This window comes from Bos taurus, chromosome 22 (genome assembly GCF_002263795.3).
Source record: "Bos taurus isolate L1 Dominette 01449 registration number 42190680 breed Hereford chromosome 22, ARS-UCD2.0, whole genome shotgun sequence".
NCBI lineage: Eukaryota > Metazoa > Chordata > Mammalia > Artiodactyla > Bovidae > Bos > Bos taurus.
In genome coordinates, this window is record NC_037349.1 from 7,892,222 (window position 1) to 7,906,447 (window position 14,226).

The following is a 14,226-nucleotide window of genomic DNA, read 5'->3' on the forward strand; positions in this document are numbered from 1 at the left end:
AATACTTTGGCCACCTGATGCAAAGAGCTAACTCACTGGAAAAGATCCTGACGCTGTGAAAGATTGAGGGCAGGAGGAGAAAGAGATGACAGAGGATGAGATGGTTGGATGGCATTACCGACTCAATGGACACGAGTTTGGGTAGACTCTGGGAGTTGGTGATGGAGAGGGAGGCCTGGAGTGCTGCGGTTCATGGGGTCACAAAGAGTCTGACACGACTGAGCGACTGAACTGAACTGAAGCACTGAATTATCTCATTTAATCCTCATAACAACCCTATGAAATAGAGTAGGTCCATTGGATGAAGAAGGTCCAGAGGCATTTTAAGTACCTGGATCAAGGTCACACAAGTAGCAAGTAGTGAAAACCAGGATTTAAGTAATCTTCTAGGTCACCGTCATAATTAATTCCATTTATTTGTACCTGAGGTGGTGTGTGTGTATGTGTATTAACAACCACATGACAATAATGGGAAAATAAAAATAGACACATCATTCCTGAGTGGTTGAGTTTAACTCCAAAGAGAAAATAAAGGGACTTTCCTGGTGGTCCAGTGGTTAAGACTGCTTGCTTCCACTGCAGGGTTTTATACCTGGTGGGAGATCTGAGATCTCCTAAACTGCAGTCAAAAAAAAAAATTTGACCCAAACAGGAGCTCACTTCAATTTAAAAACTAAAATTTATAAACAACAAAATCAAAAAACTTCACACTACATAAACTGCAGACTTACAGCTATTAACAAAATTTCATAAATATTTTGCACTAGAATCCCTTTTTAATATATATACTCTTGGAGTCAAATAGAACAAGATTTATTTCTAGCTCTACTGGTTATTTGTTTACGTAAGATAGGAAACTTCTCTTAGTTCAAAGATTTTCTCGTCTGTAAAATAAGGAGGGATCTAGGTCTATACCTCACATGGCGAGTGAGAGAATAAGTAAAACTGGTAAAAAGCACCTGTGCCAAGACCATAACGAGCATTCAGAAGTGTCAGCACTCTTCCTGACAGATCTGTATATAATGACCTCCAAATTATGTATTATTCAACATATGCAATCAATAATCACTGGGAATCCAAAACAGAGCTTTTCACTCTGTAAACTCTCAAAAAGAACTTGTTAAACAAATAAATACATTTATCATAGACTGGAATTTGGACAGTGAAACATGAAAGGAGTTAGTATATTTTATTAGTTAGTATAAACACAGAAGCATAGCTGTATTATTTTATTCTCTTAGCATTCTATAAGATGCAAACCATTTACAAGATGCAAAGCTGAGGACCATGTACCCTGACTGCTCTAATACTTTCTACAACATCATTTTGGACTAAAACTTATCTGTTTAAGATTTGTAAATATCTTTAAATATCTTTACTGGATTTTGTTTTCATAAAGTTCCCTGGCAGTCCAGTAGTTAGGACTCCCTGTTTTCACTGCCAAGGGGCCAGGTTCAATCCGCGGTTGGGGAACTAGGATCCTGCAACCTGCATGACCAAGGGTGGTAGTGGCAGGGAGGGGACAGACAAAAAATAACCAAGGCCGGTGGTCAGTGTTAAATTAAATTGTGTTTTGGGGAGGTTTGAACATTTAATTTTTCCATAAAACATCTAGTAACCAAAGAAAATGTAAATATACTAATGAATTACATTAATAGAGTCCATACTCTTTTTGGTACTAGAACTGACCATGGATCCCAATTTTCCTAAAACTTCACTATTACTATAAAAAGATTAAAAATATCTGTAACAATAGTTAATAACCTAAGTGTATCAAAAGAAAAACAGTATCACTCATATCAAGTTACATATATCCAAGGTTACAGGTTACGTTATCAAAAAAAAAAAAACCTCCAAAACATAACTGAATTCAATTTCCTTTCAAGGAAAGGCTTCTAAAATGGTTTGGCTGAGATTTAAGACGGAGTAAAACAAGAAAGTGTTAGTTGCTTAGTCATGTTCGATGTGGAATTCTCCAGGCAAGAATAGTGGACTGGGTAGTCATTCTCTTCTCGAGGGGCTCTTCCCAACCCAGGGATAGACCCCGGGTCTCCTGCATTGCAGGCAGATTCTTCAAGTCAACTCTGGGATTCTTAGTCTACTAATATATTTCTCTAAGAGCACAAAGATACACTACAGCCTATCTTGTAGAGGTAATTTGTCACACAAATTAGAAATAATTATTTGAGGATAATCTTTCATTTATGTAAAGCAGAGAAGCCCAGTAAATGGATAAAAAATAGGCATTCAATAAATGGTAGCAAAACTGTGATTAAATATTCCTATTACATCACACTGACTCTGAAATAATAACAAGCTCACGTTTCACTAAGAACAATAATGAACACTTAGGGTTTAGAGTGAAAACAACACTAACAGTAAATGCATAGGGGTAAACAAAAAGAGTAAGATATTAACAGATAAAAAGCTATACACATAAGACTATGTAGTTATGTGGAAAATATATACAAAAAGCACTAGCCAACAAAAACAACTTAATGTAATTAATTAATTTTTAAGGGTATAGAATCATGAAGTAAAGAAAAATTCAGTACTGGGTGAGATTAATCTGAAAAACCCCTACATACTAAAATCAGAAGTAAATCATTAAAAGAGAAAGGAAGGACCCTGGAGAAAAGAAGATTTGAAAAAGAAAAAACAGCATAGCAGAGGCATAAACAAGTTAAGCCAGAACTAACAAGAGTGAGCAAGTTTTTGATTAACAAAAGTGGACACTATTTACTGACGATCACAGATAAATAAGGCTGCTGAGGTGGAGAAGAGACATACGGGCTGAGAAGACTGAAACTCCAAGGACAGCAAAATCAGAAGTAAGTTTTAAAAACAGGATAGTCCTGGGAGGCAGCAAATGAGGATTCTGGTCCTAATATTTCCACAGTACCTAAATTCCAGCAGTCAGTACATACATCAAACTACATCTGGTTATGTGTGAGAAGTAAGTGAGATATGGAATACCCAGAATTACTCTGAAGTCTGAAATATTGTCTGCAAAACTAGTAGGGCAGGGGTCACAAATTCAGATGCCTACAGTCAAGGAGGTGCCAGAAACACCAAAAACGAACCAGATCCAAGAACTGCAGTATTCCAACCTGTGTATTATAACCAAGATTCCAGTTATGAGGAGACAAGAGGAAATGGCAGGAACTTAAGCGCTGGAAAGCTCGTGACCCAAAGAGGAAGCTACAGCAGAGCTTCTATAGATATTCGTATGTGGGAATGCAAAGACGATCAGGGTTGCTGCATTGGCCAATTTTTCAAGACAAGCTGCAAATATGAATTTTTATGTAAAATTTCCTAAATGTTAATTCAAATTACTTTAAGATAAGACATAAGCAAGTAACACATGTTAACATCTATCATAGGATTTTAACCAAGAGATTGACAGTTTCAAAAATCATCTTTTCAGAAGCAATTCATACAAAGATTGAATTGGAACCAGGTATTAGTTTTCATTCCAATCCCAAAGAAAGGCAATGCCAAAGAATGCTCAAACTACTGCACAATTGCACTCATCTCACATGCTAGTAAAGTAATGCTCAAAATTCTCCAAGCCAGGCTTCAGCAATATGTGAACCGTGAACTTCCTGATGTTCAAGCTGGTTTTAGAAAAGGCAGAGGAACCAGAGATCAAATTGCCAACATCTGCTGGATCATGGAAAAAGCAAGAGAGTTCCAGAAAAACATCTATTTCTGCTTTATTGACTATGCCAAAGCCTTTGACTGTGTGGATCACAATAAACTGTGGAAAATTCTGAAAGAGATGGGAATACCAGACCACCTGACCTGCCTCTTGAGAAATCTGTGTGCAGGTCAGGAAGCACCAGTTAGAACTGGACATAGAATAACAGACTGGTTCCAACTAGGAAAAGGAGTACATCAAGGCTGTATACTGTCACCCTGTTTATTTAACTTATATGCAGAGTACATCATGAGAAACGCTGGACTGGAAGAAACACAAGCTGGAATCAAGATTGCTGGGAGAAATATCAATAAGCTCAGATATGCAGATGACACCACCCTTATGGCAGAAAGTGAAGAGGAACTCAAAAGCCTCTTGATGAAAGTGAAAGTGGAGAGTGAAAAAGTTGGCTTTAAGCTCAACATTCAGAAAACGAAGATCATGGCATCCGGTCCCACCACTTCATAGGAAATAGATGGGGAAACAGTGGAAACAGTGTCAGACTTTATTTTTCTGGGCTCCAAAATCACTACAGATGGTGATTGCAGCCATGAAATTAAAAGACGCTTACTCTTTGGAAGGAAAGTTATGACCAACCTAGATAGCATATTCAAAAGCAGAGACATTACTTTGCCAACAAAGGTTCGTCTAGTCAAGGCTATGGTTTTTCCTGTGGTCATGTATGGATGTGAGAGTTGGACTGTGAAGAAGGCTGAGTGCCGAAGAAATGATACTTTTGAACTGTGGTGTTGGAGAAGACTCTTGAGAGTCCCTTGGACTGCAAGGAGATCCAACCAGTCCATTCTGAAGGAGATCAGCCCTGGGATTTCTTTGGAAGGAATGATGCTAAAGCTGAAACTCCAGTACTTTGGCCACCTCATGCGAAGAGTTGACTCATTGGAAAAGACTGATGCTGGGAGGGATTGGGGGCAGGAGGAGAAGGGGAAGACTGAGGATGAGATGGCTGGAATGGCATCACTGACTCGATGGACGTGAGTCTGAGTGAACTCCGGGAGTTGGTGATGGACAGGGAGGCCTGGCGTGCTGCGATTCATGGGGTCGCAAAGAGTCAGACACAACTGAGCGACTGATCTGATCTGATTGATTAAAAAGGAAATAATACAGATAGGGACAGTTACTAACATACTTCCGTTGAAAGGAGAGGCAGTAAAAATAAAGGCATATATTGGCAGAATTGAGTGGTATACTGAACATGAAGCTGACAAAAGATAATTTGAAAATAAGGATGATGGTATACTGTGAGGCATTAACTGAATCCATAAAAGAAATCACAAACATCTGAGGCTATCCTTAAATACATTTCTATATAATAGGACCAAATCCACTTATTGAAGCACTCCAGAAGGCACACAAAGGTCACTTCGGTTGAAAAGGCAAGTCAAGCCCAGTCTGCCACCTAACTTCTATACACAAGTGTGACAGTGGCGCAGCACTCTGGACTGCAGACACACCACAAGTGCTGGTCGGAGCATGGCCAGCAGCCCAGGGCCAGTCTACAAACATCTTGTGGTCAAGACAGTGAGTGTTTCTAAAACACGGTTTGGAAACAATATGACCAAAGTAAATTTTACATTTGTTGACTCTCACAATAAAAATTGAGCCTTGTATTTTTTTTCATTTCATTTCACTATAATTTATTTGTACTGTATTTTATAAAATACTGGTCTGCAATAGACTAGCAATGAAAAAACCGGTCCTTCACCACAGATAAGACTGAAAAGTGGTGCTGCAAATTATGTTACAAATTATTAATATGTTACAAAAAAGTAAAAGATACAGTAAAAAAAAATTGAAATAAGAAGTAAAAATCTATTAGATGTATATTCGATAATTTTTTTGCTTTTGTGTTTGTCTCAAAGGAAACATATTTATTTAAATAGGCTTCCAGACCACCTGACCTGCCTCTTGAGAAACCTATATGCAGGTCAGGAAGCAACAGTTAGAACCGGACATAGAACAACAGACTGGTTCCAATTAGGAAAAAGAGTACATCAAGGCTGTATATTGTCACCCTGCTTATTTAATTTACATGCAGAGTACATCATGAGAAACGCTGGGCTGGAAGAAACACAAGCTGGAATCAAGATTGCCAGGAGATTTATCAATCACCTCAGATATGCAGATGACACCACCCTTATGGCAGAAAGTGAAGAGGAACTAAAGAGCCTCTTGATGAAAGTGCAAGAGGAGAGTGAAAAAGTTGGCTTAAAGCTCAACATTCAGAAAACGAAGATCATGGCATCTGGTCCCATCACTTCATGGGAAATAGATGGGGAAACAGTGGAAACAGTGTCAAATTTTATTTTTTTGTGCTCCAAAATCACTGAAGATGGTGACTGCAGCCATGAAATTAAAAGACACTTACTCCTTGGAAGGAAATTTATGACCAACTTAGACAGCATACTGAAAAGCAGAGATATTACCTTGCCAACAAAGGTCCATCTAGTCAAGGCTATGGTTTTTCCAGTGGTCATGTATGGATGTGAGAGCTGGACTGTGAAGAAAGCTGAGGGCCAAAGAATTGATGCTTCTGAACTGTGGTGTTGGAGAAGACTCTTGAGAGTCCCTTGGACTGCAAGGCGATCCAACCAGTCCATCAGTCCTGGGTGTTCACTAGAAGGACTGATGCTGAAGCTGAAACTCCAATACTTTTGCCACCTCATGCAAACAAAGAGTTGACTGATTGGAAAAGACCCTGATGCTGGGAGGGATTGGGGGCAGGAGGAGAAGGGGACGACAGAGGATGAGATGGCTGGATGGCATCACCGACTTGATGGACATGAGTTTGAGTGAACTCTGGGAGCTGGTAATGGACAGGGAGGCCTGGAGGTGGGCTGTGATTCATGGGGTTGCAAAAAGTCGGACACAACTGAGCAACTGAACTGAACTGAACTGAAAATCTTTCATGTCTCAGCAAATTAAAATATTAAGTAGTAGATCTCTGAATTGTATACAATTACATTTGTGCATTTACAGAGAACTAATTCTGTTAAACAAAAACTATGAAAAAGTCAGTATGTGAAACACTAAAATAATTTGTAAATAAAATGAACTTACCCATTGCTACATAGGACTTAAATCGTGTTGATAATCTGTCCACAAAGGCACTTAAAATTTCCAATCCCATTAATGAGACCTACAGATAGAAAGAAATTTTAATGAATACAAATTACAGATGTATAACAATATGTAACTGTGACATAAAGTTCTTCATCTATTACCACTGAAATATTCAGGGTGAACAGTCATGAGCTTAGGGCACGCTATTCTTAAATGGCCAATAACAATAATAATATGCAAATGCAGGAAGATAGTGATATAGCCTATTTGGCAAAATATTAATAACTGCTGAATTAGGTAAAGGGTACACAGGAGTTCACGGACTATATCTGCAAGTTTCCTGTAATGTTGAAATGTTTCTTAAATGAAACATTTAAGCAAAAACAGCACATTTCATTACAGAGGAATTCCAGCTTCTGTCTAGGATGAAGAAACTGGAAACAATGATCACTCCCACTGTAAACAAGAAAAAGCCAAATAATCTACAAAACCGTAACTATTCTTGAATCCATTTAGAAAGCTATGGTTGTAGAATCATCATCTAGCTTGAAATCTTAAGGAAAGACAGATGCCAAGGAGAGATGAGACATAAGCAGTAGGTCACATGTGGAAGAGGACATAAGATGAAGCCACAGTACAAGTGGGTAAAAAGAATTCAGGTATATTCAACTCCTTGTTAATACCTGAGTGTGGGTTAGCGTGAAAATACAGAAACCTATTAGCGGCAGACACAAGGAGAGTTCACGTCTACTTGCAGGCTTTCTCCACAAACCTCCACTAGACACTCACAATTAAGACTGAGAACAGGGTGGGAGATCAGAGAAAGTCTCTTGGTAGTTACAAGTCTTGGTAGAAACGAGTAGCTACCTCTGCAAGCAAATCACAAACCTTTTCCAGCTCCTTGTCCTATAAGAAACAAAAGTTTGAAGCTACAGATGGAAAGAGAAACACTGTTATCCTCCTGACAGAGGTAAAAACTAACAACTACTAAGAGAAAAGGGAAAAAAAAAAAAGCCTTCTACTTCAAGGGCAGGAGCAGGAAACCACGCTGGGCTCTCGTGGTTAAAGCTCTCCAGGTGAGGAGGGACAGGATTTCTGACAGAGCTTTACCTTAAGGGTCAGGGACAGAGGGTTCCTAAGACTGAAGCTGGGCCAGGAAAACAGAATAGCCCCACTACTCATAAACGAGGCAGCAAGGTAAGAAGAAGCAACCGCAGTTTACCACTGGGGAAAGGAGAAAACCCCTCTCTGAAGTACAAGAAAAAAGAGACAGCCTAAAGTGTATGTAGAGGATTTACAAGCTGGAATCAAGACTGCAAGAAGTATCAACAGCCACAGACATATAGATGATACTACTCTAATGGCAAAAAATAAAGAACTAAAAGAGCCTCTTGATGAGGGTGATAGACAAGAGTGAAAAGTCTGTCTTCAAACTCAACATTCAAAAAACTAAGATCATGGCATCTAGTCCCATCATTTCATGGCAAATAGAAGAGGAAAAAGTGGAAGCAGTGACAGATTTTATTTTCTTGGGCTCCAAAAATCACTGTGGATAGTGACTGCAGCCATGAAATTAAAAGATGCTTGCTCCTTGGAAGAAAAGCTATGACAAACCTAGACAGCATATTAAAAAGCAGAGACACCACTTTGCTGAGAAAGGTCCATCTAGTCAAAGCTATGGTTTGTCCAGTAGTCATGTATGGATGTGAGAGTTGGACCATAAAGAAGGCTGAGCGCTGAAGAATCAATGCTTTCGAATCGTGGTGCTGGAGGAGACTCTGGAGAGTCCCTTGGACTGCAAGGATATCCAACCAGGCAATCCTAAAGGAGATCAACCCTGAATATCTACTGGAACAACAGATGCAGAAGCTGAAGCTCTTGTACTTTGGCCACCTGATGTGAACAGTCAACTCAATGGAAAAGACCCTGATGCTGGGAAAGACTGAAGGCAAAAGAAGGGGGCAGCAGAGGATGAGATGGTTAGATAGCATCATTGACTGAATGAACATGAATGTGAACAAACTCCAGGAGATAGAGGAGGACAGAGGAGCCTGGCACGCTGCAGTCTATGGGGTCACAAAGAGTCAAACACGACTTAGCAACTGAACAACAACAACAAAGTTGGGGGGTGGGTGCAGAAACAATGAGGACTCAACAATTCCACTCCTAGGTATATACCCAAAGGGATTAAAGCAGGACATAGATGCTTGCATGCCAATGTCATTATACATCATTCATCACAGCCCAAAGGTAGAAAAGCCCAAATGGCCATCAGATTGGTAAATAAACAAAATGTGGTATATGCATGCAATCAAATACAATTTGGCCATAAACAGTAATGACTGATGGGCTTCATGGTGACTCAGACAGTAAAGAATCTGCCTGCAATGCGGGGGACGAGGGTTGGGAAGATCCCCTGGAGGGCATGGCAACCCACTCCAGTATTCCTGCCTGGAGAATCCCTAGGGACAGGGGAGCCTGGCGAGCTACAGTCCATGGAGGTGCAAAGGGTCGGACCTGACTGAGCGACTAAGCACACAGCAGGGTAATGACCAACACAAGCTGCAACATGGACCAACCTTGAAAACCTTCTGAGGAGTGAAAAAGCCAGACACAAACGGTTACATGTTGTGTGATTCAGCTTCTCAGAAATGTCCAGAACAAACAAATCCAAACAGAGAAAGTAAATGAGTAGTGCTTAGGGCTAGTGGATGTAGGGGGTAGGGAGGTAACAGCTAAATGGTACAGGGGTTTTTTTTGAGGTAATGAAAATGCTCCAAAATCGACTGTGCTGACGGTCATGCATACCTGCAAATACACTAAAAAACAATGAGGTGTGCATCTGAAACGAGGGAACCGTGTAACATGTGAATTACATCAATAAAGCTATTAAAAACTTAACTGGAAGTGCACAGTCACACTCATACACAAAATTTCATAGATGATGAAAGCAATATCTGAAAAAAGCAGGAAAAACACGCACTCTTAGTAAGAGCTCACTTAGGAATCTATCCTGAAGATACACCAGCAAAATTATGAGAAGACACAAAAAGACTAATGCAAGAGACTGCAAACTACCCAAATGTTCATCAGTATGAGACAGATTCAAAAATTATGGTCCATCCACACTACTGAGTACTATGACACTTTAAAAATAAAACTGAGGGCTACCCAACTTTTGCTTTGCAATGAACTCCAAGATACATTAAGTGAAAAAAGCAAGTTGGAGAGACACATATTTAATATATATTTAAAAATGGGACTACAGGTCGGGGGTGGAAGGGAGGCTCAACAGCAAGGGAATATATGTATACTTAGAGCTGATTCACGTAGTAGAAAGTAACACAATGTTGTAAAGCAATTTTCCTCCAATTAAAAAATTTTAATTAAAAGAAATTTTAAAGGAGGGCTACAAATATTAAGGGATATAGTTATGAATGTTTAAAAAATAACAACAATGGAAAGATAATCAGAAAAAAATAATTTTATGGCTGGGAATAGGGTATAAGTCACAGACAAAGAAAACAGACTACTTTGAATATACCTTCTTTGCAGCAATAACTAATTTCATTGAAAATGAAATAAAATAAGTAAACATAATGGGATGTTAGTCACTCAGTCATGTCCAACTCTTTGAGACCCCATGAACTCTGTAGCCCACCCAGGCTCCTCTGTCCACGGAATTCTCCAGCCAAGAATCCTGGAGTGGGTTGCCATTGCTTTCTCTAGGGATCTTCTCGACCCAGGGATCAACCCTAGGTCTCCCACACTGCAGGTAGATTCTTAACCATCTGAGCCACCAGGAAGCCCAAGTAAACTGAAATGTATACTCAATTAACAGCATAACCACACAGAAGACTATTCCAAGTGACTAAAATAAAGCAATTTGACTGTCCCTCTCTAGTGGGATATACCCTAAAGACAAAAACAAAACTCTGCCAAAGAGAAACTGTCAATGTTATTTAGAATTTCTGTTGATAAAAGGAGATATAGATGGAAGATATATAAAAATAGCAAAAACTGCAGTCTTGAATCTGAATATCAGTATGAACTGAAGAAATATTATTCTTTAAAATTAAAAAATCTAGAAACAAAGATCAAATGAGTAACAATAAGTTCCATGAGCACCTACGTTATAGTTTCCACATACCATTTCCCACAAAAAGGAACCAAGTAGCTGATTCCAGGGCAGGAGCAGGAATATGATCTCATGATACCGGAGAGCAAAGACTACCAAAGATTCTTAGGGTCATCTGATAGAACAGTTTGGATATTAGTAAGAATAATAACTGGGAACTTCCCTGAAGATTCAGTGGTTAAGACTCCACCCTTCCACTGTAGGGGACATGGGTTCAATCCCTGGTTAAGGAACTTGAAATGTATTAGACATATTTAAATGCAAGACTTCGTATGATAATAAAAACTATCTGGCCAACACTGAAGCATGCTAGTTACTTTTACCTCATTATTTTCACAATTAGTAAATAAAGAAAGAAATTATACAAACTATACGAAAGGAATGAAACAAGGTTCAGAATTTAGAGTTCCAGAATATCACAATCACTGACAGTAATGCCACTTGTAAAGTCTGAACCACCAGCAACCACACACCAGTAGTGGTCTGAATTGGCAGTGGTAACATTTACAGCAACATGGACTGGGGCAGCCATCTGACTAGCATTATGTCTCCCTGGGTAATCAGGCTGGCACATTTATACACTGAAACATTTTATCTCATTGTAACTATATGTAATTTTCCTTTATAGTACAGTGAGAACATACTGGGGATTTTTAAAAATGATGTGTATTGAGTATTATCTATAAACTTTATTTCAGGATTGTAAGGGGGAGCATTAAAAGAGGGTGCTGGCAGCTTCCCTGGCAGTCTAGTGGTTAAGACACCATACTTTCATTGCAGGAGGCATGCGTTTGATCCCTGGTCAGGGAACTAAGATCCCACATGCCACATGGCACAGCCAAAAAAAAAAAAAGAGGGGGCACTAAATTGGACAGGGTTCACAATCACTACCCTACAGAACTCTCATACACACATACAGGTGACAATGCAAAAGAACAATGTGAATAGTAAAAAGTTAAAAACCTGGATGTTCTTCCAATGTGGCAGGCAAGCGAAAAAGACAAGATCCATATATACAGACAGACTTCAAACAAAAAAAATAGTATACTGTAAGAAATTGATGGTTTATAAGATATACAATCAAGGTTTTGCTAACACTGGAAGGTGGCATCATCCTTCAGATGGTAAAAGAGCTGTGATTTTGTATTACAAGAAAAGACTTGAAATCCTAGCATGTTACTAGCCCAGCACTACACAGTTATAATATAAATGCTATTTAGTGTTCTTCCCATTTTGAGAGTCTACTTATTACATTTACAGACAGACAAAATAAAAAAGAGTAGAGATGACAAGTGATAGGATGTTGAAGAGGTTTACCAAAGTACAGAAAAGGAAAGGAAAATTCTAATGTCCCTTGGTTCAAGTACTCTACCAATTTACCAGGTCTAGGACCTAAGCCAAAACACTGACATCTTTTCTACACAATGAGGAAACAGTACTGGCTTTCTAAGGCCACCTTAAAGATGAAATGAGATAATGGAAACAAAGCACAGAGACAATGCGTGGTACTCACCAAGGGCTCTTCAAATGGTGGTTATCATATTTAACTACATTTTACAAGGAACATTTTACAAGGTTTATTGCTATAACACCATTTTTAAATTTGGTTTTTCCAGTGGTCATGTATGGATGTGAGAGTTGGACTGTGAAGAAAAGCTGAGTGCTGAAGAATTGATGCTTTTGAACTGTGGTGTTAGAGAAGACTCTTGAGAGTCCCTTGGACTGCAAGGAGATCCAACCAGCCCATTCTGAAGCAGATCAGTCCTGGGTGTTCTTTGGAAGGACTGATGCTGAAGCTGAAACTCCAGTTTCAGCTTTTTGGCCACCTCAAGAGTTGACTCATTGGAAAAAGACTCTGATGCTGGGCGGGATTGGGGGCAGGAGGAGAACAGGACGACAGAGGATGAGATGGCTGGATGGCTTCACCAACTCAACGGACATGAGTTCGGGTGAACTTCAGGAGTTAGTGATGGACAGGGAGGCCTGGTGTGCTGTGATTCATGGGGTCGCAAAGAGTCGGACACGACTGAGCAACCGAGCTGAACTGAACTGAAAATCACAGGACTTACCAAAATCAAATGCCAGAGCATATATATTTTATATAATGTACATACCTATCCACACATTTTTAAACCTTTAATTAATGATTTCTCCACTCAGCTGAAGATCCCAACTGCTGGTTTAACATCTCAACTTGGATGTCAAACCACCTTCTCAAACCTAACTTTTTACTTCCTTCACCTGACTTGTTTTCTCAGTCTTCCCCATTTCAGTAAACACTACCCTCTATTAGTGCTTAAGCAATGCAGTGACCCCCAATTCCTCTCTCTCAACCCTCATACTCAATGCCGTTGGCTCTACCATTAAATCACACCCCAATCTCTCACTTCTCAAGTACTGCCACTGTTACCTAACCAGTCTGAGCCACCAACTCTCTGATTCTTTTGCTGCTTTAACTGTCCACTCCTCACAAAGATGGCAACCACTCCAGTACTCTTGCCTAGAAAATTCCATGGACTGAGGAGCCTGGTAGGCTACAGTCCATGGGGTCACAAAGAGCCGGACTCGGCTGAGCAACTTCCCTCACTTCACTCACCTCACAAAGCAGCCAAACCTCTAAGTAAAAACCCTCTAATGATTTAGAATAAAATCCTATACAGCTCTTTCTACCTGCCTCCCCAGTTTCACCTCTTTGAACACCTCAACTCACTTAGAAACTCTAGCCACACTGGCCTACTTTATGTTCCTCAGCAGAACTAAGTTCTCTGCATTTGTGGTTTCCTCTGCCCAAAGGCATTCTTCACTCCTATATTTCTTTCCTAAACGTACTCAAATTTCATCTCACTTCCTTTACATCCCAAACAGTCTCATCTTCGCCTCATTCTTTCACATCAGTTGATTCATAAGCACTTATTACATGGAACAAATCTGTATACCCATCTGCCTTCCTCTTTCTAATAGGATCTCCGTGACAGCAGCAATCTCACTCCCCTCAGTGAGGTCTTCACCGACAACTTAAAATTCACACATCTGCATCCTACCCAATGCTTCTATTCCCTTCACTGCTTTTCTCCAAAGCATTTATCATCATCTAAAACAGAAGAGACTCCAGTTATTTATCTTGTTTATTCCTCAGCCCCCACGAGAATCCAAGCACACAAAGGCAAGGACTTCTGTCATTTTTTCATTCTTGTATCCCAGTGCCAAGAAGAATATCTGTACATCGTAGGTCCTCATGTAATAATGTTAGTCGCTCGGTTGTGTCCGACTCTTAGTGACCCCGTGAACTATATATATAGCCCACCAT

General features: G+C 39.7%; 1 protein-coding gene across 26 annotated transcripts in view; it reads right to left on the minus strand.

The window, feature by feature from the left end:
* Nucleotides 1–14,226, minus strand: part of CLASP2 (cytoplasmic linker associated protein 2) — a 175,597-nt gene that overhangs the window by 158,582 nt on the left and 2,789 nt on the right. For all 26 annotated transcript variants that reach the window (NM_001191201.3, XM_059879719.1, XM_059879716.1 and 23 more), the window contains exon 2: nucleotides 6,779–6,857. In NM_001191201.3, the coding sequence (NP_001178130.2) occupies nucleotides 6,779–6,857 (79 nt within the window). The remainder of the gene's footprint in view (nucleotides 1–6,778; nucleotides 6,858–14,226) is intronic.